This window comes from Vidua chalybeata, chromosome 14 (assembly GCF_026979565.1).
Source record: "Vidua chalybeata isolate OUT-0048 chromosome 14, bVidCha1 merged haplotype, whole genome shotgun sequence".
Classification (NCBI taxonomy): Eukaryota; Metazoa; Chordata; class Aves; order Passeriformes; family Viduidae; genus Vidua; species Vidua chalybeata.
The window spans coordinates 8,229,349-8,254,940 of record NC_071543.1 but is presented as its reverse complement, the minus strand read 5'-3'; the positions used below and the strand labels follow the sequence as shown (position 1 = coordinate 8,254,940).

The window sequence follows — 25,592 nt, the reverse complement described above, 5'->3', positions numbered from 1 at the left end:
GCAAGGCTCATTTGAAAAGTGGCCTGGGTAAGATGCAGCCTGCCTTCATTTCTGCATAGGTCTTAATACAAATGTGCATGATTGTCACATGAGGGCTCTGTGGGAAAATGTGAACTCTTCACCTTACTGGAGATTGAATTCCATTTTCATTCAGTGGTCATTCCTTGCCCAGTATCAAATAACTGACAATAAAAAAATCTATACAGTTTATCCGTGATTCTGAAATTATTCAGTGCTTTGTTACAAATTTTAACTTGTTTTAATCAATGACTGAAAACAGAAGAAAATATGGCCTAACCCAGATGGCTGAATGCATTTCTGAAACCTTGATACATCCTTCAGTAGAGATATTTTTAGGTTGAGTAAATTTGACTGAAGTTCTAAAGCAGTCATTTCTAAGAATTACTCCACACAAATAGGGAAATACAAAATACTGCTCGCGATCTAATTGTGATTACAATTTCGATTCATTTCCCCTGGTACCAGCTCCTGGGGATGTGCAGCCCTGGTTTGAAGCTGCCTGAGATCGATTCTGGAGGGAAGCCCCCGCAGCCGGGCCTGCTTGGCAGGCGGAACGCTCCCCAGGGCACCGCGGCGGAACGCTTTGGGCGAGGGACGCGCGGCCGGAAGCGGCGGACCAGAGCACTTCCGGCGCCCTCCCGCCTCGCCGCCCCATGGCCGCGTCCGTGGTGAGTGAGGGCCGGGCCGGGAACCGCCAGGAACCGCGGCCTGGGCCGGGGGAGCGCGGGGTGTCCGCCTCGGGAGGGTGCTGCGTGCGGGAGGGCGGGCGTGGGAGCGCGGGGAGGCCGCCGGGAGCGTGCCGGCTCCGTGAGACGCGGAACGGGCAGGGCGGCAGCGCCTCAGCACGGGCTGCGGGCAGGGGTCGCTCCCAGGCTCCCGAGGGTCCCGGGCCAGGGCGGGGGCCCGTGTGTGGCAGCCTCAGCGTCCTCGTGCAGGGGCCTTAGGGCGCAGAGGAGCTCCGTGGGGCCGTCGGCAGCGGCCGTGTGCGTTGGAAAACTGCTTGGAGCAGCCGCCAGAGTCTTCGAGGAGTTGATTTTGGGGTTGCTTGGTTGGCTTTTTCAATTATGGCTTTCCTGTTAAAAGCTTGGAAGGAGGGTTTCTGAGCGAGGTGGTTGGATGTTGGAACCCGAAGGAAGTGTGACCGTCTCCATCCTCGGAGATGTCCAAACGTGGCGGGAGAGAGGCCAGAGCACTGAGAGCTGTCAGAGGCAGCCTGGGAAGTGGATCAGCCTTTGGAGTCAGCTCTGCTTTGAAAAGGGATCAGGACCAGATGACCTCCAGAAGTTTATTCCAGCCTGAATTGTTCACAGAGTTTCAAACTGTTTGCTGGTTATGGCTGTAAAAACTTGCCAAAACCGACAGAGCTTATTTCCTGTTCGATTCTACTGTAGCTACCCCAGCGGCTGGTCGCAGCCTGCTGGCCCTTCTCAGAGCCCCCTCTCACAGCCACTCGTGTGCTGGGAGCTGGGGGATGTTTGGGGCAGGTGAGCAGGGGCAGCCGGCTGAGCCTCCCCGGCCCTGCTCTCCCTGCACAGCAGGCAGAGCTGCAGTCACTGCTCCCGGGCCAGCTCTGGCTCTCCTGGCTCCAGAGGGTCTCTGGGCACCTGCTGGCACTGGCAGCAGCCTGGGAGTTTGGCACTTGCTGGGGAAGGTGGGAAGGTGAAGAGCAGGGGGAGACAAAGACAGTGCATGGAAACATGTTTGGCTTTGCTGGATAAACAGGGATTGTTTGATAGGCTTCAGTTACTTCTCAGATTGGAGCTTTCTCTGATTATGAATATTTCTTGTGTTAATACTGGAGGAATTCCTGGTGGTTCCGGAGTATATTCAGTAAAAGCAGCCAAGAAAATACAAGCAGTGAAATTGTTCAGCACTGATTGAGTTGCAGATACTGAGAGTATAATACTGAAATAGGACAGTGATAAGTAATAGCATTTTAAACAATTGAAGATAAGAGAGCCAAATGCAGATTTATGGATGTATGGACAGGAAATGCAGAATTTGCTGTCCAGGATGTCCCAGTTCAGGGTCTGTAAGAGATGAAGAGCCAAACAAACTGAGCAAAGAACCCAGTGAGATCACAGTGCAGTGGTGGGACAACAAAGGCTGTTAGCTGGGGATGAATGCAGGTAGAGAGGTGTAAGGAAAATGATGAGGTGTGAGGAGAAGTGTTTGGCTTTGACCTGTGGATATAGCACTGATCCATACTAGAAGGAACACAACCAGATGTTGGTGTTCTCTCTCTTACTATGCTTTATATTTCTATATCTAAAGGTATGTTAAAAATGAGACCAGGGTGGCAGTGTGCTGGGGTTCTTGCTAATTCTCAGGAGTACATGAATAAATATTGTTCCTTCACTTTATTTCAGAACAGCCATCACAGCAACAACTGTTTTCCTTGAATAATTGTGTGGCCACAGTACCTGCAGCCAGCTGTAGCCCATTTTCCAATGTAAATATTTGCTATTTAAATACAATAAATACATCAGCATTCAAAACTAATGCTGAAGCTGTCAGCTGCCTAGCAGCTGGTACTTCTACAAGTAGAAAAGGAGCTTAGAATAAATTTCAACATGATTTGATGTCATCTTTTGGTGAGGGTGGAAAAGACCAGTCAAAGTGACTTGCAGGAGAAATTGAGTCAGTGATTGGGTTGCATAACTAAAAAAATTTGATATGATTTCTTCCCACCAGGATTTCAAAACCTATGTGGATCAAGCTTGTAGAGCTGCAGATGAGTTTGTCAACATTTACTATGAGACAATGGACAAGAGAAGAAGGGTATGTAGCTGTTTTGACAATAGTTAAAACTGTCCTGGCAGGTTTTGTTTGCATTTCTAAGTGTCATTACACAGAAAGCACCTGAACATTGTTTTCCATGTGCTGCAGTGGCCGTGGTAGAGCAGAGCAGCTGTTCCTCAGGCTGCCCTGCAGAGGATTTTGTGCTCCTGTGCAGCCCTGCTATAAAAGGGGCTGTTCAGAAAGTGCCTTACACTTCTCATAATCCTCGTTCAGTTGGTGTGCAGCTGTGTCTTACAGGTACAGGATTTGGTCAGTACAAGGAAGCAGAACTTGCTTTATTTTCCCTTGAGGTCAGATTAGGTTTTTCCCCCCAAACCTCTTTCATTAGCAGTTATCACTTTTGGTTCTGGGGTTGTTCTGAGTGCCTGAAGTTGAAGCAGTACAGCTGTGTTTGGCTCTGCAAGTCTTCCTGGACTACACTGATGTGGTACCACATAATAAATATTTTCACCAAAAGAGAGCCTTGGAGACCAGCCTTTGAATTTTAAATGTGCTGTAGTTGCAATTTAATCTGTGCAAGTACCAGCAGTCCCATGTTACTTCAGTCACTTTGCACATGCATAGGTTGGACAGGGCTGTGTCAACAGCTTAAAGGAGAGTTGGGCAGTTACTCAGCTGTGACAGCTTATGAAACATTTGGGAAGTTCTGGTATGCTGCTGTCCTTTTCAAGTTTCACCTCTTCCTTGTCTTGTTCACCTTTTTTTTTTTTTTTAACCTGAGTTTATAATGTTCTGACCTAAACTGTGTTGTGTGCACACTCTCCCTCTCAGAAGAAAAAAAAAGGAAAATAAACTTATTGTGGAAAGGTGTCCTTTTGTTAGCAACCACTTCAGTTCTGTCATTACCTTTGTTAAAGGAATGTTATCAATATTTGAGGCATGAGTCACTGTGCCACTCATAAAGGAAAATGTGTTTGTCAATTTTAATTCTTGGTCAGGAGCACTGGTTGTTAAAAGGAGCTACTGTTTCAGGAAGGCATTTTATCTGTCAAAGTAACAGAAGAAATCAGTAATTGACAGTGTAAGTTTTGTATGTTGCCCATTATATGTTAACATATTTTTCCTAAATGTGTATTTTCATGATCATTCAGGCTTTAACCAGACTGTATTTGGACAAAGCAACATTAGTTTGGAATGGAAATGCAGTGTCTGGGCAAGAAGAGCTAAATAAGTTTTTTGAAATGTTGCCATCAAGTGAATTCCAGGTTAATGTGTTGGACTGCCAGCCTGTTCACGGTAAGGTTGTATTATAATTTACTTAATTATTTTTCATTCTTTTATAACTATTGAAAGTGAGCAATTACAATAGTGCTTAATAATTCCTTTAGAGGAAATACTAAGGGTTGAAATGTCAAGTTGTGCTTAAATACAGCACAAATCAAGAGATGCAGCAACTACACTTTTTTTCATGTCTGGGAAAATATTTTAAGGACTATTTTTGTTTAGATCATATTCAGACGTGATCTATTTTCATGTATGGAAAAAGTCTGGCTTACCAGGTTATGCTGTGCTTGGGAGACCCCTATGGTGGCCTCTTGTACTGACCTGCCGTATAATGTGGAACAAATCCTTATTTACCTGTATGTACTTTGGTTTCTTTACATCTAGAATAGGGGTTAAGTTCTTTAGATTTCTGATTAACAACTCCTAAAGAAAGGCTCACATAATTGAGAAGTTAGTCAATTGCTTCTAATGGACATTTTTGGAATATAAGTAAGGGAAAAGCCTGTGGTCAAACACACTTGCTTTGCTCTGCTGTGAAAAAGATATAATTTCTAATAACTGGGGGGGAAAAGTCTATGCAAGTTGCTAAATATCTCTATGTGTGTATATCTCAAGTAATGAGAGCTCATTCTAAGCACAAATGGAGGTGTTTGTCAGTGCTCTAAAATGAAGAGCAGGAGATGAAAGTGGCAAAGCCATTGCCAAGCCGTGTTGGTGAACCCACCGCTGTCTGTGTAGAAACGCTGCACCAGAGCTGCACTTCCCTGCCTGTACCCAGCCGTTAGCCTGGCGCAGTGTAACCAGAGTTGAACCAAGCTTCTGTGTACATTTCCTGCCTCTTTACCTGCTAGTCTTTGTTTGAGTTGTTTTCTTCATCATTTCATACCTCCTTGTGAAGAGCAAGCTACTCAAGGCCAGACAACAGTCCTCGTGGTGACAAGTGGGACTGTCAAATTTGATGGGGATAAGCAGCGCTACTTCAATCAGAACTTCCTGCTGACGGCACAGGCCACCCCCACCAACACCGTGTGGAAGATCGCCGGGGACTGCTTCCGCTTCCAGGACTGGGCCAGTTAGCAGGGCTGGCACGGGGAGTGACCTCTCATTTGGCACCAAGTCCACTGTGCAGGCAACTGTTCCCATGCAGGGAATGCACGCGCTCTTTGTGTTGCATCTGATGTTATGGACGGTCTACAGATGTTTCAGGGTTGATTCCAGTGACCGCAGCTGTAGTAATAAAATGTGAGAGGTTGCTCGTGTTAGTTGAATTTAGTAAAGTGCTGAAGGCAGTGAGCTGTATTCGAATCATTCCTAAAATGCCTTACATGCAGCTATGCTGCCACTGCTGAGTGCTCAAACTGTTCTGTTTGAACACAGAATCCTATTCGTATACAATTATGACCAAATGTAATTTTTTTTCAACTTGAAAAGATCGGTTTTTACAGTATCATCTTCTCTCTTTTGAAGAAGATGCTTGTGGCATGAAGATGTAATTTTGAAAGCTCCCTACTCCCGGTTGTGAGAGGCTGGGAAGGATTGCTATGGTTTCTACTGTTAGTGAAAGGAGCAGATACAGCTCCTAAGTTTGTAATCTCTCAATCCATTGGAAAGGTAATGTTTACCTTCTCTGATGCCAAAGGACCATATATCTTTGGGTTTCCTTTCGGTCTGAGCTTCCCAGACTTTGGTTGTTAATTCCATGGATTCATATGTAGGGCATGCTGAATGATTCGGAGCTCCTGTGCCAATAACTCTTCACATGCATGTGAAGGACTTCAAAGTAATTATTTTTCTTTTGAAGTCTTACCATGGCCTAGAAATAGGTCACATACATGATTTCTGTTGGCTTTAGTTCTGCATTCTGTTGCTATGAGGTTTGGATTATTTTTCTCATATTAAGTCTGCAAATTTCAAATCCTTTTTGTCTTTTCAAGAAACATTGTAGTTAAAAAGTGGCACTGAAAGTGTGCATTACTGTGAAGCCTTCAATTTTTCTTAATCAGTACTGTTATTCAGAGCAGGTGCTTGCATTATTTTCAATTAAGAACAGCAGCTCTGCACCACTAACACTATCTTCCTCTCATGCAGATTTTTAATGTATTTTTTCATGTTCTTTTTAAAAATTGCCTTTAATTATTGATTCTCTGGGGGTTTCGTGTGTTTTGCTTTAAATTTGTAGTTTAAAGCTTCCAGCTGCTTTGAAACATTTTTCAAGACTGTAAGTTAAGAGAATCCACCTTTACTTTGGAATTTAAGAGCAAATCTGAGTATCAGCAGCTTTGTTTCAAACTGGTGCATTTCTGTTTTAAGCTGAGTAAAACAAAAAAAAAAAAACCAAACCCAAAATGTAGCTGTATAGCTGTAGCTGTATCCCTGAGCATACACTTGCTTGTAACTGAAAATACAGGAGGGGAGCTTGTAACTCACATCATAACCTATGTTTCAATGACAACAGCAGTCTGAAAGCAGTTACAACTGCAGCTCACTTGTTCAGTGACTTAAATGGAGAAAACTGTGAAAATGAGCAATATCTCACTTGGGTAAAACATTCTAAAGCATCTGTAGTTGGCGATGTAATCCCACAAACAATGGGATGTTTAGCTGAAATGAGTGGCTTTATTTCCTTTTCAAGCCCTCTAGTCTTTACAGCAGTAAGTTAGAATTAGTAACCTGTCTCTGTTCAGAGGCTGTTTATGATCAGAACTATTGGGTACCTATTTTTCAGGCTGAAGAATTTGAATTACTGCAGAATAGTTCAAGAACAGAATTTTTGAAAACTGTAAATATTGTAAATACATTGTTATTTCTGTATGTAGTGAAGAAAGGATCATTCTATTTAATTACTGTTTGTTCTTAAGAGAATATGTGATGTTCATATATTTGTATTTCCTCTAGAAGATTGAAAAGGAAACATAACCTAAGCATGCCTGTAACTGGTACAGCATTGTTGAGCTGTGACACTGGCGTGGTGTATTCTGCTGGCTGTTTAACTTGCTGTTGATTGTGTAAGTGGTGTTACAGATCTGCTTTGCATACACAAAACAGGTTTTGCCTTTTAAAATGCAGCAATCGGTGCAGCTGTGGCATTGGCTTGTTGGACTTTGAAGGCGGTCACCAGAACACACACTTATCAGTACCTGATAAGCTTGTGCTGTGAATAAATACTTATTGGATATTTTTATCCAAGTTTGAATTTGTATAATAATTTTTAAGCTTTTTCTAGGCAGACTGGGAGGTTCAAAATATATAAGGCAATGTTTCAATCAATCAGATGTAATTCTCAATTATTTTCACGCTATTTAAATGCAAGCTGCTTTTAAATCTGACTTTTGCAATTAATATTAAAAAAAAACTGACCAAACAAAAAACCCCACCACTACCTGGAACATGACTGAGGAAGATAACTAACTGGCCTAGCTGGACTGGACAAACCCAGTTAAAATTCAATTCCTACTTAGTAAGATCTGTAGATGGAGTAGGATACCCAGGGGTTTTGTAGGGAAATTCATTGGAATGCAATTGCTTCAGGCTAGGGAGAGGTGCCAGTTACTCCTGCCTATTTCCATCATCTTCAGTGAGGATCACTTGGGTGATTCAGTACTACCATAATTAGTTCTTGCTCTTTATAACTGAAATTGCTGGTTTGCAAAATATTTTTATTTATTATACAAAGTGAGAATGTAGCTATTAGAGTCAAGTGGTGGTTTTACAATGGAGTAACTAATGGCACAAACAAAAAAAATCTCTTTGTTACTAGCTCTGTGCTGCTTGCTAATATTCTATGCTGAAATTAGCAGAAAAACAAAAATGTTTTCATTTCATTCTGTACAAACCCATCCAGCTGGTTTAGTGTGACCATTGCTGACTCTACTGCAATACCCAAAATTTACAGTGGTTATCTATAAAATGAATATGTTTGTGCTCCAAACACTGAACTGGAGTTAATGCTTCCATTTTTTTGTTTGAGACCAAATTACTCCTGTACAACCAGTCAGTGAAACAAAGCCAGCTGAAGAGCTAAGCACTTCCACGTATGAAATTGTAGCAGCTGAAAACTTGAGAGATCTTCTCTTTTGTGTATTTCCCTGTATTGTCTATAGCAGTCACTGCTTTTCTGTTGCTCTGTTCGTTGACATACTATAGTTCAATTGATTTAAAATGCCTATGTTGGAGAAAAGGGATCTGTACTGATGGTGTGAATGGTTTGTTCTGACATGCCTGTGCTTCCTTAACCTGTCTGGAGAAAAGCACATTATAAAGAAATGCTGTTTTACCAGTAAAATAACTTTCCACACTTGAATATATTTTGTAAGTTTTTGAAATTGTTTAAGACCTCTTGTAAGATTAATTTTAAAAACTCAAGCAACCAACCAAAAAAAAAAAAAAAAAAAAAGCAAGAAAAAAAACCCAAAAAAACCCAAGCCTACCGGTTACTCTACCTTTTTTTTATTATTATTATTAGAAATTTTCATAGCTTGTTCTTATGATATTAAAAGTACAAGAAATAATTTGTGGCTTCCTTATCTTTACTACTTGTGTTGTAGGTCTGAGTTCTGATTGTTGCCGAGTGGTGCTGGGGCACTGCAGAACAGACTGGCAGCTCTCTCTCAGGGTAAAATGTGTCTGGAATAACCCTATGGCAAATGCCTTGCCAAAAGCACTCTCGAGCAGTAAATGTTGAGCTGCCCAAACTAACTATGTCAAATTAACATATCCTTTTAAAATTTAGTAAAGTTTAGACTGTTCTCCAACACATACCTGGATGAAATTTGAGCCAGATCCTTGGGTTGTAAATATTTTCACTGAGAACACGTTATGCTTCTGATGTTTCTCTAAGAAGAAATGAAACACTGAAAGGGGAAATGCTTTTTGTGATAATTCCAGTGCTTTATTCACTGTTTTGCTGTTTAGAACATTAAATTACTGATGCACACTTGCTCGGTGTAGACAGCAGCTTTTAAAGGCTAACACTGCAAAGATGAAGACGCTCATGCAAGGTCAACAGTTGCATGGAAACTGATATTGTTCTAGAAGAGTATTCTGGAAACAATATGAAATATATTGGAAAGTTCTTGCTGTGTTTGGCGGTATAGATTTCAGTGAGGCTTTGCAGGCAGTTGCTCTTGGTAATGATCCTGAGCAAGGCCCTGACAGCTGATGCAGTGTAAAGATTTATGAGTGCTGGAAAAAATAAATCAGCCCAAACCAGAAGATTTTTTTGCAGATATGTTGAAAGTGGATCCTGCTGGAAACTGGTCTTTCAAAATTGCCACTGGGCTGAAGAAAAGAATATGAAAGTCTTCTTAGAAAAGTGAGCTTTTCTTTTTTGTTCCTAACTGCACAAAGGTAGGATATTGATAGCTGGGCTTACTCCTTCAGAAGACTGGGCTTAATAATATAAATAAATCTATCTTGCTGCACTTGGTGACTGAATGGACTACAGGCACTAAGTGACCATTTTGCCTTACATCAGTAACACATGTGCCTTAGAATATACTGGTGATGACAAAATTGTGTTGGATTGCAGTGGCTGATTTTTGTCTTCTTGCAGCCTGTTTCAGTTCCCAAACCCCAATGGCTTTGCATCTTTGTGGTTTTTCCAATCACTACACAACATATTGAACTCACTAAAACAAAAAGAAATTAATGTAATTAATTACTGCTAAGCTTAATACTTGTATATCAAGGTCTGTGTACCACAATATTAATTCTTGAGTATTTCAAGTATTTTGGTGTGTCTTAATGCATAATGGTGTTATCTTCTTTAAACAGCTAGTTGTACTGTAACTGTAAGAACAGATGGACTGATGTAAATCAGATATTATTACAGGTCACTGAGACCTTGTGATCAGGTGTTGAAAGACACAGAAGAGCAGCTAATTAGATGTTAGTTACGTGGCAGGAGGAAACTTTGGTCATAGCTTGTACAAAGGTACCCTTGGAATCACACATCTCTGCATGTAAGGATATTTTTGATGGCTTGAGAAGTTTCTGTGCATCATCAAAGCCACACTACTGGTGCTTTTTTCTAAGCTCTTTTTGTTTCAAGAAATGCTCCCATGTAAGCCAAATGCATCGTACTTTAACAGAATGAGACCCGACCCTTCCAACCTGTGACAGCTGTCAGTCCTCCAAAGTGACAGAAGGGAGCATCCTACAGCAAGAATGGACCTGCTTTTAATTCCATTAAATGCTGCCCCCACCAATAGCGTTGAGGTCAGATAACAAGGTGTAATACAAACAGATTTTAAAGAAAAAGGTATTAAACTAAGATCTAAAGATGATTGATGAGAGAGGTCTCTGTGCATAAGTAATCATAGAATGGCTTTGTTTGGAAGGGACCTCAAGAGTTCATCTAGTTTCAAGCCCCTGCCGTGGGCCAGGTTGTCCAGGACCCCATCCTGGAACACTTCCAGGGATGGGGCATTCAGAACATCTCAGGGCAACCTGTTCTAGTGCCCCACCACACTCACATTAAAGAATTTCTTCCCAACAGCTAAACTAAATGTCTCCTCTTTCAGTTTAAAATCGTTCCCCTTTGACCTATCACCTGCCCGTATAAAAACTCACTCTCCCTCCTTTTTATAAGCCTCCTCTAAGTACTGAAAGGCCACAGTATGTAATGCAGATATTTATTCAAGTGCGGTACAGACGGATCCAAAGAGTTGACGAGCAGCTCTCACCGCACGACAAGCCCTGGGTGCTGTGCACGCGGCTGTACAAGAACAGAACCATTTCTCACCCGCCGCAGTCGCTCGCTGTCCGCAGTGCCCAGGTGGGAGGGCAGCAGAGGCGCTGCCATCGCAGCACGGCCCCTCCATGCTGCCGAGCTCTCACGGCGCTGCCCCTCGGGGCAGTCCCGCTCCGTGTACAGGTGCTGGGGGTCGTGCTTGGCCTCCGGCTTCCGCGGGGGCTGTGCTCCAGGATGAGCGCCCCGGCGGCCGCAGAAGATGGCGTTGAGCGGGATGTGGGGCGAGCCGAGCGCCCCGAGCAGCGCCGCGCCTCGCCGCGGGCCACGGCGGCACCGGCCCCGACAGCGCCGGGCCGGCCGAGCGGAGACTCCGTGCGCCCAGAGCCCCAGGAAGTGACATCGCTTGTCAGGCTCCCTGAATTAGAGATGCGAGTATTTCATGCTTGGGAAAATGCAGGTCTGCCAAAATAAAGGCAGGAAGGGGCTGGTTCTAGTCACAGAATCACAGAATGGTTTGGGTTGGAAGGGACCTTAAAGCTCATCTCCTTCCAACCCCTTGCCATGAGCAGGGACCCCTTCCACTAGACAAGATTGCTCCAAGCCCCATCCAACCTGGCTTTGAATACTTCAGGAATGGGGCATCCACAGCTCCTCTGGCCAGCTTGTGCCAGGGCCTCCCCACCCTCTCAGTAATTAATTTCTTCCTAATATCTAATCCAAACCTCTCCTGCAGGAGAACATCATCCAGCACCCAGCTGACGAAACAAGAGCAGGTCAACAGCAAAGGTGCTGGGCAGGCTCCCAGAGCAGGTTTGCTGTCGAGGGGCACACAGCAGAAAAAAGCAAGGTAGCCTGGAAGGAGCAGTGCTGGGGAATTGGAGCTTGAGCAGTAACAGCTGTGCTGGTCTGATACCCAGGGGCAGAATTCACTGGGCTCTCTAAAACAACTGGTAATCAGCTACAGAGGCTCGTTTCCTTAATCAGAAAGGCCTGGGAAGAACTGAATGTTACCAGGTGAGTTTTGGGTGGTTCCCAGTCTGGCTGGGTTGGAGAGGGTCCTGAGGCCACAGACAGGTGAGTTTTCTTCATGTTTTTTTCCCCCTTGCAAAGATCTGTGTCCATAGTTAAGGGTTTTTTGAAATCCTATGAATGCTCTGAAGGTCTTGAATTTTTCCCTGCTCCCAGGTTGTTTATCTGGTAACTCTAATTTCAGTTGTCATTATTCATACAGGTGAGTGTGGCAGTTGCATGTGTTAGAGATTCACAATCTTGCTGGCATTTAGAGTAATTTTTATCTTGTGCAGTTTCTTTGCTCCTTTCCAGGAGGTGGCTGGGTGTGATCACTGTGGTCTGTTCCATCTTCCTCTCATTGTTTTCAGAAGAAAAGATGTATTTAAACAGCAGACCAGAGTGAGTACCCATCTGAAAAGGCAAAATACCATAGTATTGACTTGGGCTTTTCTGTATAAACAGCATTATACAAGTGTGCAATACTGAGTTAAGTAGTTAATTAAGTATTGAAAGAATATTGGTTGATTTTCCATAATGCTTCTCTTTTAAAGTTGCTTCAGAAGGAACACTAGTAAATGGGATGTTTCTGTAGCAACATGCTTTTTTTTTCCTCCATCTATTTTTTTCCTAAGAGCTTCAATTAATAATTTCTCTATCAGTAAAATACAATGGAGAGACCCTCTGATTTCAGGATAGTTACTCTGTGCCCCACAGCTGCAGCACAGGGGAATTTACACTCTCTAGGACACAAGTGAGAGGTTGCTGTCTAGTCAGGAAGACATGGGGGCTTTGGGCACAATAGCTGGTGTTGTTCACTTATGAGTCCTATAATTCATGTCTCTTAAGTGAAGTTTTTGGCTCGGATACATTGCAGACATCTTGCGTTTTCATTGTTTACAGGTGACTTACTGAAAATGTACTGGTGGCTGGACATGGAAATAAAATAGAAAGTACAACAGACCATAGTTTTTAGCACAGTTAGAAGGGCTGAATATCCATGTAGAATCTCAAGAGAGCCAAACCCCAGAGTCTGATGGATATCACACAGGGCTAGGTTTTAGTTTGCTTTCCTATGGTATGTTTTCTGTTGGCATGAACAATTTTCTTGGCATCTTTCCTCTGAAAGTAAGGAATCTGCTTGCCAGTAAATGCTCAGAATGAGCTGCATGTAGGTTAAAACTGATCCAGAATGAGCTGTTGGAAATTCAGCCTGGGTCGAGGTGTAGTGTTTGTTTGCAGAGCTCCTGAAGAGGTCACTGTCAGGTGTTGTGCATTTCCCCTCCTCACAGCTGTATAGTTCTTGTGCTACTGCAAGTGTTCGGAGCTGAGATCCAGATTTTAAAAATAACAAGGGAAGAAAAAAGGTCTCAAGGTGAGAGCTGTCCCATTACATAAGAAGCAGGCATGTTCTGGGATGAAGGTAAAGGCTTTGGGAAGTAATTTCCATAAGCTGTGTGGGGAGGTGAGGCAGGTGTTCTGTTTTGAACATGGGGGCAGAGGGGCACTGGTTTAATGACCCTGATTAAATGCCATAGAAATGGGTGCACTGGGAGAGATTGTGTCTGCTTCAACTCATTAGGCAGAAAGTAAAGTAGGGCAGGCAACTGTAGAGCCATTCTTCATGTTCACTCCCTGGGGGAGCACAATAAGTAAGAGGCTGATTTATATCTGGTAGGATAAGTTTAGGTTTGTTGTTTAAAACAATTAAAAATCCTAGGAATAACTCCCAGGGCTGGAACAACATGTGGACAGAAGTAATGACTTCAATTCACCTGTTAGAAGTAGTCCAAAACTGTTTCAAATTGAGGTGTCTTTTCTGTGTTTTAAAAAAGTAAAACTTACATGACACCTTCTTGTTTTAGCATTTAAATTGATAGGAGGTCATGTCTTGGAGTGATGGGCAAACTTCTGTACTTGGAGACATGTGAGGGTCAATGCAGAAATGAGCAGGTGTGACCAACACGTAGTGTCCTCTGGAATCTCTGGTAGTGTTCATCACTAACCAGCTTATTGGTGTTTCAAAATGGGAGAACAAGGGGGAAACTCAACGGTTTGTGGCTTAGTTTTGGTTTCATTTTTTGTTTGTTTTGGTGCTTTAGTTATTTTTTGGTTTAAAAGTGCAGGTGAAGCCTGTGAGGATCTGACACTGTGCCCAGAGCTCTGTTTGTCTAAATTAATTAGCACTGGTCTAATGTCAAGGCTACATGCTTCCAACCAAAGACAATTTTGGATAAATTATCTGTGATAATCAGCTTCATTAGAACACTTAATCAATTTAGAATGGTTTCATTTTGTTCAAAACATGTCTCTTCCCAATAAAAGTGTAGCAAGATTCAACCTATTAAAGCACCCAGTAGCAAAGCAATAGTGCAAACATTACCCTGTTTCTGTCAGAATTCATTCAAATTGAATTACATGAAAATGGCAGGCTAAGTACAAATGTATATTTCATATAGTCAGCCCTGGTCCTCCATAGCTGATGTACTCCTACCATAAAGCAATCACTAATCTACTTGGCAGCGGCACTGAGTTAACTGGAACCGTTGTTTTATTAATCCAGGTAAGTTCACACGGAGTTTACTCTTTACTATTGTTTGCAATTCCTTGTAGCCAGTGACTGCAAGTTTTGCTGATTGCATTTTGTAGATGACCTTTGTACCATCTTATGCAAAAAACCCACCAGATGTATTATTTTTGATCTTCAAGTGTGTAAGTTTTAGCCTTCAAAAAGGAAACTGCTTTACTGTCATGTAAATAGAGCTTAGCCATAGGGTAGGCTCAGTATGAAGGCAAAGAAACCCCACCACAGACAAAAATAACCAAAACCAAACAAAGCCAAGGTACGAACAAACAAAAACCCCAACAAAACCAAATACATAATGAGAATTTATTTCTTGTTTTGCATGTAATTGCAGAACAACACTAATTTATTGTTAGAATACAACAGTTATTTGAAGCTATTGTTCCGAGATGTGGTAGATATGTGTGGTTTGTTTTTTTTTTTTTTTTTTTTTTTTTTTTTTGTGGTTTTTTTTTTTTTTTTTTTTTTTTTTTTTTTTTTTTGGTTGGTTGTTTTTTTTTCCTAGTGAAAATGTGACCCACATTCTGAACTGATGTTCTGCTCCTTTTATAGCCTGCCAGTGTCCTGGGAACGGCAGTTCATGCTGGGGGAGCTGGCAGGCAGCCCCCTGCAGGTTATGCTCTGAGCGTAGTCAAGGGCACTGTGATTGCATGGGGTGGTTAAACACCACCTCATCTGCTCCTGAGGCAGTAACTCCTTCCTCTCCCTGTTTAGCTTTTTTTTTTTTTTTTTTTACCCTTTCAAGCCACTTTATGACATCTGCCTGTTACAGACATGTGTGTCATGTGCAGGACCAGTCCCTGCCAGCCCCACCACGGGGTCTGTGCCAAGGCTGTTCCTCAAAGGCTTTGCTGAACTGTCATTGACTCTGAGGCTCTGAAGACTTTCATTGGCAGAGATCTTGGCCAACTAGTTCAGTATTTAGTAAGGCATTGGTTTAAAATCCCATGTTTCTCTTAAAATGCCAAATTATCCATTTCACTTTGTGCAAACTCAGACCCTGTTCTTTCTCCTTCCCTGGGGCCAGCTCTTTGTGCCTTTGTCAGGGTAACTGCATGGAGTTGCAGGTTAATCATCTAGTGGCATTTGCCATTCCTCCTCAGGGCAGCTAAACAACTCTAATCTTCCTTCACAGCTGAAGCTTTCTAGTGCCCCTGCTGTGGTAGTTACACTCTGGCTTTCTCTAGACACACCATGTCTTTTGAGGTAGAGGGCCTAAATATAATCTTACACCAGATACACCCAAACTGCATTTTGTTTCTCTTTGAACTTGTTTCTTCAGTCTTCTAATGATTTTAAAATACTTAACCTACTTTCTGAAGAACTTTCAGCATTCTGGAACCAGCAGCAGTACATGAACTGCTCCCTCACATTTCAGCCCAGCTCAAGATAAATAGCATCTGTAACTATCACATAATGATTTACTAACTCTTCATCTGCATCCTAGTTCCTTCTATTTAATGGCAAAAAATTAACATTCTTGCTCATTCTGTTTCTTCTCCACAAGCTCTGTCACAAAAAGGATTTAGAATTCATTAAAATGAAGGATAAAGTTCTTGCCCAACTGCAAGGTTTTTGCAAACAATCCCCATATTTGAAGGCAGCCTGATGTAATCCTTCCCCCTCCTCAAAGGTTCTTGAAGAGCTGATGATGTAGCAAATTGTCTTTTGCAGTACATCCACCTCTAGTTCATTCCTTACAAGAAAAACCAAGCTTACTGGAGGCTTGGTTTTTATTACCTGAAGTATGGACTCATTGCTGCTGCTTTGTAAGACAGACTCTGTTTTAGACAGAATGTGAGGCACAGAACAGCAGTGATAGAAAGATCTTCCCAAAACACAAACTTGTTGAACCATTTAAGTTGTATTCCACTTTTGAAATGTTAACATTGTGTTATGTGTACATATATTTTGAAAATAGCAATCCTCAGTCAACCGAGACACAGAAGATAAAATACATTTCATATAAATACATTCATGGTTTAAAAAAATAGAACCTGCTGACAGACTCAAGTGCAAGCATCTTTCTTACATGTATTTCACTTTTGTGATACTATTAGGCTGACTAAAGGCTACTGAATAGGGACCAGTTTTAAAACATGGAAAAACTGGTACCATGGCTCCAGGACCAAGTACTTTTAAAAGTTGCTACTGATATGGGAAATATTCCCTGTTGTCAAAAAACAACCATGTGTATCTTAAAAAAAAAAAAAAATTAGAAAAGCTATTTCCTTGTTTATTTTAGTGACTCTCGTAATTAATTCCATGCACAACTGGATACCATCCCCTTTGTATACCAGGTTTCCTTTCTCTTTTTCCCCTTGGGGTTCTTGGAAGGTCAGCTGGCAGTGTTCTGCACTAGCAGGGAAAATTATGCATGGTTAAGATTGAAGCTGGTCCCCAGGAGAAGGGATGCTTTACTTCAGGAGCGTAGAGCCATCATTTATTTTTGCCAAAGTCTATTTTAACTGGAAAATAAAATTACATATACATGCAGAAAAAGAAAAACTTGTCCTGAAATTGCAAGCTTGTGTGTTCAAGAGAAGCAATGTACAAAATCTTTTACTTTCTGTACAGTGACAAGTGACAATACCAAATAATTTTTTTAACCATCATATACACAACACAAATGTTATGAATAGAAATCTATAAATACTTTCAAATGAATTTGCAATATGGAGCAGTTGAGGGCCACAGCTGTACAAAATGTAAGCAACATATATAAAATGATTAAGAAAGTGCAAAGTAGAACAGTATCAAGAGCCTCCACTTTTTACAGCACTTATGGTTCAAGTGTGAAGAGCTGACAGGGATGCAGGAGCTCAGTTACAATTCAAAAGAAGACACAGTACAGGATTCGGCACACAAAATTATGAACTATTATTAAATTATATCTTCCTCCTTCTTCACTTCTATGACTTCCAGTTAATAGGAGAACATTTTTATAATGAATTTCTGTAGAGTGATTTGTCCCTTTTTACAAGTTTCCAAGAAACAAACGTTCCCTGGCCACAGACTACTTTTCTGTAAGTAAAACAAGACCAGACAGGGAAACTCCTGTTGGTTTCTGGTTGCCTCATCATGCTTACCACAGTTAAAAGGTGAACAGAAATACCTTCCATAAAGGAATGCAGACATTTAAAACCTGATCCTCTAAGTTACATCCAGTACTCACATGTATGTGAAGGTCTAGAGAATCATTGCCTTATAAACATCAACCACCTCTCAAAAAAACCCACCAAAACTCCTCTGAGTTTCAAGTCTGTTTAGAGACCACTGCCCATCAGTTTCACAGCTGTTTGCCAGTCCAGATGCAAGTTCTGCATTCAGGCACTGATTTCTCATCAGCACCCCAGAGCTGTGCAAGTCTTTGTTTTCTTTTACACTCTGTGTCCAGTGGAAAGCTCTGCTTGAATTAAAAATTGCAGCAGCAATTAAAAACCTATTTGGTGAGTTGGAAGTTGAAATAGTTAATTCAATGCTCTTGAGTGAAATTGCTTATAACTTGTTTTTAGAAAGCTTTTCAGTTCACCTTTATTTCAGTATTTCAGTACTTTCTATTCTTTTGTAGGCACTGTAAGTGTTCAAGATATTGATGTGTAGAAGAATCCATCCATTTTCAAGCAGTGTGTTATTAGTAATCTCTAGCAAGTTCTTGACTACTGCTGTTGTCTTGGTTTTGTTTTTAAATGGAGAAGGGTAGACATTAGATACTCCTTTTCCCTCCTTGCTATAGGGAAGTATCTTATTATGACAGAAGCATCATCACAATTTCATTATTTTTTCCTCTTTGAGATATAGGCCAGACTTCACCACAAGTTAAAGAGAAGTTGTAAGCAGTCTGAATATGCTAGAGAAACAATAAAATTACCTGGTCACACTGCTTCACATAATGATGTCTGTCTCAAAACTGGAGATGATCACACGAAACTCTATGAAGACCATCAGTGTCTAATCTGCTAACAATTAAGAATTTGGAGTCTAAGATATTCTCTGTTTTACTTGATAGAGATTATAGAAACAGTCGTCCATTTGGTGTATTTTTTGAATGTGTGATATCTACAGTACACACAGACATCCAAAACTGAGGCATGAGAAGGAACCACCTGCCCAGCTGCCAGGTCAGCAGAGCTGTTTATTTGCCGCCGTACATTCTCTCGATGTCATTGAGGTAATGGTTTTTCAGTTCTTTCCTTTTCAGCTTGAAAGCGTCTGTTACCAGCCCAGTCTCGGGGGTCCACGGCTCAGGGCTTAACCGGACCTTGATGGGGATTTCAAATCTTTCTAATTTCACTGCAGGGACAAGAACAAAGAAAAGCACGACTGTGATTACAAAGCCAAATGAAATACTAATTCATGTTCCCTAAAAATCTGGTCAGTACCCTGTAGCTTGTATAATATGCTGTCCTACTTCATGAAATAACCTTACAGAAGGGCCACAGGCAAATTTCATCCTGTCCCAACACTGAGTGCTGGTTAGTGTGCAAATACTCTTACACACTCTGTGTGTGACAATGCAAAATCTAAAGCTTGAAACAAATGACTGAGTAGCCTGAAGCTCTGAGACTACTGCCACAAAAGCATACACTGAAATCTACAGTTGTATCTTTGTTACAGGAATGGAATAACTAGTTAACTCAGACTAGCTGGACATGCTTCATATTTAAATTATAATGAAGTACTTGTACACTTTCCCTGGGTGAATGTTTCTTTCCTGTATTTTTTCATTCCTAAAAGTCTGTTTAGAGTTCAAAACAAAGGGACTTCTTTGTATTTTTGTTACATTAGCCACTTACTCTCCCTTCAGCTGGAACCAGTGGCATGGCACATGCACAGCCTCACTGCAACCAAGGCTGCTTCTCTCTCTTGCACAGGTAACAGCCCAAGAGCAGGGAGAAAGGGAAGGGCAGGAGCAGCAGGAACAGCACAGGGAGCAGCATGTGCCCAGTACCACATGGAGTTTGCTACCAGCTCCTGCAGCTAGGCTGGGAATGGGATCCACAGCCATGGACTTGCAACTGAATTCCAGCACAGCCTCTGGGGGGCAGCAGAAGTGGGACCCAGCAGCTCCTCTGCCTTTCTAACTTCAGCTGCTATCAGGATGTGCTGCGCCTGCTCACGATGAAGGTGCATCATGCTCTGCTAAGAACGTAGAACTACCTCTTTAAATGAGTTTTGAAAAAAGTTTCACATAAATTAGTTGTATCTCAATAGTAGATTACTATCTAGAAGGCAGAAAGAAAGTATAAGCAAAGGGTTTAAGTACACAAAGCTATATGGATAGTAATCTGCCCAATTCACAATAAAAACCCCCAGGGATTAAAGTGTTTAAACCTAAGCCTTAAACATATGGATTGATTTATTTTTTTTCAAGGTAAGACTTAACAGTGCCTGTCATTCTTGTTTTCCCATTTTCAAAAGGCAGATTCTCCTCTCTGTCCAAGAGAAAGTACTTAGCATGTGCTTAAGTGCAGCTTTTACTGCTTCCTTGTATGAGGTGCCAAGTGCTTTAGAGACTTTCTTCCCCACTGAGTTTGTTCATTTTTTTGTCCTGTAAAGGACTGATGACACATTTGATCATTCAGTACCACAGCAAGGAGTAGCAGGCTTTTAAGTCTCTACAACCACAAGGATCATGGCTGTTCAAAGCTGTATGGAACAAAGTTGTATGGGGAAAAATGCTTTGAAATCTCTTGCTTAACCAATTTCCTTGCCAGCAAATGCCTTGCAACATTTCTTCCAATTAATGGCTCTTTTGGGCCTTATTTTAACCATATTAGACAAGAAACTTTTCTCCAGAATTTAGTTGGAAAAACCTTCAGATATTTTGTAAAAAGATACAATCAATACAACCAGTATTATGTCAATTCCTGGGATAATATGCAACAGTTTTGTGTGGTCTTTGCCTCAATAAACCGTTAAGTTTTGGCAGATATAGAGAAACTGGAAGAAGGAGGAGCAGTTAGTGAGGATAATGGCAGTTTTTGCTGGATAAGCCCCCATGGCCAGCAGGATGTGCTGTGGTACTTACTCTTGTTTGCCACTTCTTTTATCTCTTGCAGTATTTCTGCTTCCATTGCAGGATTGTTACAGATGTCCACCCAGCTTCCACTGATGCCTTTCTGCTCAGCCAATGCTGTCAGCTTCTTCTGGTTAGGGACCACAAAACTGATCACATAGGACTGGTCACTACACACAGAGTGGCAAGAGAAGGAAGGAAAAAAGGTTCAGTCAAGACTTTCAGGGTGTAAATTACCTGCTGCTGGACCCACAAATGCCCAGGTTATTCCACCATACAGAATCCTTCTTGTGCATTAAGTCTTCACATCTGAAGGCTTATCAAGAAGATAGTCTAAGCTGGTTTACAACACCAGGTTTGATCAGAATGAGGCTTTGCTGTCACTTCACTCATGCACATCTCAGTTTAGGTCCCCAGCTAGACCTGGGGTTTAACCACTTCTTTGCAGTTCCCCGTCACGTAGGCAGAGAGGGGAATATATTGGAACTAATTTCCAAACCTCACTGGAAAGCTTTGGATCAGGTGCAAAGTGTCCAGATGAACTTTTCACTGGTATTTTGACAGCCAGAACACATGCTAAATATAACAATATATAATGATAGATACTTTTTTAGGGAAGGGATGGGATGGAACAGAAGCATATCTGGATAGGAGAAATGCCAACAGAAAAACTGGTAATTTCTTCAGCTTTTAGGCAATCTGGAAAGCTGTGCTTCTTCAGACATGTTTGTAACTTGTACTCTGATGGAGAGGGTTATTAGAAGGAAACCATGGGAAACTATAGTTGGATTAGAGAAGTAGATCAGAGCCTGTACTTCAGGTTTACTCTAAGCAGAGTTTCTAAATGAATACTGCTCTTACCTTTTGGCATAAGCACAGATATTGTCAATCAATGGGCAGTTCTTCAGTGCTGCCTCTACTTTTCCGAGAGACACATATTCTCCTGCTTGTAGCTTTACCAAGTCCTTCTTACGATCTAGGAGTCAGGGGAAGGGAAAAAAAGAAAACATTGTTTCATTTAAACTTAAGCATTTCCACAGATTCCTCTCCATACATACCACCTGTGTATTTTGTGCTACACCAGATCTTAATGGGCAAGTTTTAAAGCAGCTAATAGCTGCCAAATTTATAAAGATTTCTGCAAAAAGTGTTCTAGCACTACACTTCTTGTCACACAGATTGTAAGAAAGGACTCTGATTTTAAAGCTTTGTAATTAATCCAAACCTTAACCTTGTATTTATTCTTTAAAGTCCATGTGCTAAATTTAGGAAATGGCATCACTTCCAACATTTTACTACAGCTATGAGGACTTTTGGAAATGTGTTTTACACCAGTTCTGTAAATAGGTAACCTTAAGTGGATTAGCTCTGGCAAAGCCAACAGTATTAATAACATGTTTATAATTATGGTTAGTCAATACTTTGTAATATATTAAGGTATCAAAAACTGAGACCCACCTATGATCTGCAGACACCCATCTGAATGGAATTCCCCAATATCTCCTGTACAGAACCATCTCTGGCCATTCTCATCAACAGAAAACTCTTCTGTTGTCTTCTCTTCATTTTTAAAATATCCCATGGAGACATTGGGTCCACCAATTACAATTTCTCCTCTAGGATTAGGCTTGTCTTTATTAGTATAGCCTCCTGAAAACAACACAGTCCCAAGCAATTATTTTTAACTTAACTTGTATATCCTTCTGCCAAGAAAATACTTTAAAACTTCAGTTTGAAGTTAAAGCACACTAACCGATGACTATTATCAAAGATAAAGAATAATTTCTTCATATGCTACACCTAGCTAAGCAGCCAGGCAAAGATACCTGCTAGGCAGAGGCTAAATTAATTACTCTGAAATCAGAACAATTACTACTCTCACCTTCTTGCCAGTCTCTCAGTTTTATTTCACAACAAATAAGAGGAGCTCCAACTCTGCCAGTGCTGTAATCAGCAACTTAGGGAGAAAACAAGAAAGAAAACCAAGATTTTTTGTTATTTGAAATATGAATGGGGTGTATCTTATCTCAAGTTACTTTACTGTAGAACTACAGCTGCAGTATTGTAGCTGTGTTTTGACTTGTTTTAAAAAAATTAAGAATGACCAAACACCATACATATCTATTTCTGAACTTATGTATTTCCACAGGTGTTTTTAAGTACCTTCTGTAATGGTTCCAGCTCCACACGTTTCTGTCAGTCCATAGCCTTGACCAACAGGACAGCAGAAACAGATGTTCATGAATCTTTGTGTTTGAGGTGAGAGTGGTGCTCCTCCAGAAAGCATCATTCGGACATTCCCTCCCAGCAGGGCCTTTACTTTTTTAAACAATAGTCTTGAAAGAAGGCAAAAAGCATTAAAAATTATTCACTTAGCTCACTCTTGTAAGAAGACACAAACCTCCTTCCTCCCCTTAAAAATTAACTTTTTCCCAGATTTTAGTAGACAGCAGGGCTAATCCAAGCCCATTACCTCCTGTGTAACACTTGAGGAGGCAGAGTTCCTGTAGCTTAACAAACATTCCAGTTTTATCACTTAAAAAAAAGCAGTGCAATGAAAATGAACCAGCCAGCTGTTTGGAAGATTAGTCATTACCGTGAAATGTCTTAGCTGTTTCCAGTAAGAACTTTGACTACTTCAGTTAGTCATTAGGTGTTATTTGCATGTCAGATGAGAACTGTCTGATACTCAGAGGATCATTCTTTTAGACTGTCCTAACAGATCCCACGGCAAAATGCACCCTGGGCCCGTGAATGCTACTTACATGTTACACAGAGGTGCATCATATCCCCTCTTGATCTGTTCCAATTTGTAGTCATAGCCTATCTTGAACAGAGTTCTCTGGATATAGTTCATCTCTTGAACTTTACTCATGACATTTTTGTAAATTCTGTCCATTATTTCCTACAAAGTGTTAAAAAAAAAAGGAAAATCACTACATGGGACAGACCAGCATGTGTAAATTAAATCCCATGTAATAAGTAACCCCCACCCCCCATTATCCTTCCTTTAAAATGGATAACAAGAGTGAAGATCTTTGCATTGTGGGGTTAGGCAGTACTTAAGTGCAATGCTTTTAACACATCACCAATGAGCCAATTTATAGACCCCTGCAGCTTGGAGCTATTTACACCTGAACCTGTACTTAAACGGTGACAAACTGATTTAGAAAATTTAAAATTCAAGTTTAACTCAATCTCTTTGCTAAAGGTTGGTAAATTCCCCTCAAGGTGTGTCCTGCTTGGGAGTGCTGATGCTGTACTTTATCCACAGCAATTGTTAAGTGCAAGGGAATGAACTAAGAATTCATTGCGCCATTTCCTTTTCCAAGGGAGCTCTTCAACTTTCCGAGAAACATGGTTGCAGTAATTCTAATTCTGACAAAAATCCACCACAATTCTGTCACAGATCAGAGATTAATTTCCATTAAAATAATAAGCTTATGGTCACCCTAATACACAGAAAGTAAAACATTGTTCAGGCTGGTGAAGTATTTAATAGAAGTTTAAAGATTGGCTCCTTCAAGTTTGTTTTGGAGCACAATGTATTGAAGTATTTATGTGCCTTCTCTCCATGTAATAAATTAAAATGGATATTTCCCAAAAAGTTGGAGTTCTCAGACATACTTATTGTCACTCTGTTAATTATCAAGAAGACAACCAAGCCTCTTTATGTGCTTATGATTTTATAAAACAAAAGAATGCATGTGACTAAATTGATTTTAAAACTCTTGGCTATTCTAAGATGTTGCAGAATAACCAGATCTCAAAACTCAGTATTCTAAATTAGATTAAATCCTCCTACTCACTACCCACCACCATGTGGCACCACCCAGTGCTACCAGTTTTTTGAGCCACAGGTGTGACAGGATCCTAAAAGCACCCATGATGGCAGCACATGTGGGGAGGGCCTTGGCACCAGAAAGACACAAACATTTGTGGAGTTTCTGGACAGCACCACAGCCTTGTGGAGTGCAGGAGCCCAGAGCAGTGTAACCTGCAGAAGCAAGAGGAGTTACAGGAGTGATCTGATCACTCTTTCCTCTGAGAGAAGCCTAAGCCTGGCCTAACCCTGAGAACAGCAAGAGACACTCAGCCTCGGTGTTACCTTGACTTGCTAAGTCTGTGACTGAGCCAAATGCCCATATCCTTCCAGTAGATTCCCTCTTGGCCAGAACCACCCTGTTTGCCCTGTGCAAAAAAAGAGTTCCAGACTCTGACAGCGTCCTATTGTTGTGTCAGTAGCCCAGTAAAACACCACTTGTAACTACTGAAACATTGACAGGTTTGGATCAAAAAGGATCTTGGCTTTAGTACAGGCAGACTCTTGTGTTCATCTGCAGCATCAGTACTCAGTACTCAGTTCAATCCCCCAACAGCTGGAATGTCTGTGTTTTCTCTTTTCTTATTAGTGACAGGTTACTTATGTGTGAAGAGCAAAACATGTTAGTAAATACTTTTTTCTAGCATAAAAGAGACAGAACTTTTTTTGCTGGACGTTATCTGCTTCTGCATACTTACAGGCACAGCTGCCATCAGTGTAGGCTTAAGTACAGTACAGTCTCCTTTGCTTCCCTTCTTAATTTTACTTGACTGTAATAAGGAAAATATGTCAGTTTATGAAGCAGAAAACAAAACAGTGCTTGAAAACTAAAGGGCTAACAAAAGGAGGAGATATTTGTTCAAATATTTTCCCCTGTTCCTGTGTCATTTTGCCCCCATTGATAAGGAAAGGGTAATGATTAACATCTATTTCAACCAAAATACTCAATCTTTTACAGGTTCACTTTGTTTATCTTTCTCTTACTTCCTCCCTCTAGTACTTGCTTTCTCCTCCATCTTCCTTTGGGAGCTTGTTTTGCTTGATGCAAATCTCTCTACAAGCAAAACACACAGAGGTATCTATTCTGGCTTAATTTACTCTTATTTATCTGAATTGTTAAAGGGGGAAAGGCAAAGGACTAAATAGAAGATCTGCAATAACTGGATAAAGAACTGATAAAGTGAGACCAAAACTTAAGATCACTTTAAACAGTTCAGCTGATCTATTAAGAGCTGTTCTTACCCTGTTATCCAGTGGATAACACTATATGCATTTATTAGGATTGCTTTTAGATTTCCTAAGTATCATAAAAGCAAAGTTTTTAATAAAATTTATATGGTACAACCTACTGCTGTTGTTCACCAGGAATGTTAATTTGCATCATTTTCTGAAAAAAAATTACATTTCTGAACTGTACCAT

At 41.0% G+C, this 25,592-nt stretch overlaps 2 protein-coding genes across 9 annotated transcripts in view; one reads left to right on the top strand and one right to left on the bottom strand.

Annotated features, from left to right (window-relative positions):
- Positions 1-552: 552 nt before the first annotated feature.
- Positions 553-8,800, top strand: NXT2 (nuclear transport factor 2 like export factor 2). Of its 4 annotated transcripts, none has more exons than XM_053956179.1 (4): positions 553-689; positions 2,716-2,802; positions 3,915-4,059; positions 8,592-8,800. In XM_053956179.1, the coding sequence occupies exons 1-4, from the start codon at positions 675-677 to the stop codon at positions 8,726-8,728; spliced, it is 384 nt and encodes a 127-aa protein (XP_053812154.1). In that variant the 5' UTR covers positions 553-674; the 3' UTR covers positions 8,729-8,800. The 4 variants fall into 4 exon arrangements, with proteins under 4 accessions (XP_053812154.1, XP_053812153.1, XP_053812155.1 ...); XM_053956178.1 differs by lacking the exon at positions 8,592-8,800 and adding an exon at positions 4,946-8,555; XM_053956180.1 differs by lacking the exons at positions 553-689; positions 8,592-8,800 and adding exons at positions 2,380-2,473; positions 4,946-8,555.
- A 7,375-nt stretch (positions 8,801-16,175) lies between these two features.
- Positions 16,176-25,592, bottom strand: part of ACSL4 (acyl-CoA synthetase long chain family member 4) — a 43,866-nt gene continuing 34,449 nt past the window's right edge. For all 5 annotated transcript variants that reach the window (XM_053956167.1, XM_053956170.1, XM_053956166.1 and 2 more), the window contains 8 exons: positions 24,871-24,942; positions 23,115-23,254; positions 22,513-22,685; positions 22,232-22,306; positions 21,808-21,999; positions 21,211-21,325; positions 20,362-20,519; positions 16,176-18,623 (listed from right to left, as the gene is read on the bottom strand). In XM_053956167.1, coding sequence (XP_053812142.1) covers positions 18,466-18,623; positions 20,362-20,519; positions 21,211-21,325; positions 21,808-21,999; positions 22,232-22,306; positions 22,513-22,685; positions 23,115-23,254; positions 24,871-24,942 — 1,083 coding nt within the window. In that variant the 3' untranslated portion in view covers positions 16,176-18,465. The remainder of the gene's footprint in view (positions 18,624-20,361; positions 20,520-21,210; positions 21,326-21,807; positions 22,000-22,231; positions 22,307-22,512; positions 22,686-23,114; positions 23,255-24,870; positions 24,943-25,592) is intronic.

Coding starts and splice junctions, on each gene's coding strand:
- NXT2 (XM_053956177.1), top strand. CDS start 2,698: ATGATTTCTTCCCACCAGGATTTCAAAACCTATGTGGATCAAGCTTGT. Junction 2,803..3,914: donor CAATGGACAAGAGAAGAAGG/GTATGTAGCTGT, acceptor ATGATCATTCAG/GCTTTAACCAGACTGTATTT. Junction 4,060..4,945: donor GGACTGCCAGCCTGTTCACG/GTAAGGTTGTAT, acceptor CTCCTTGTGAAG/AGCAAGCTACTCAAGGCCAG.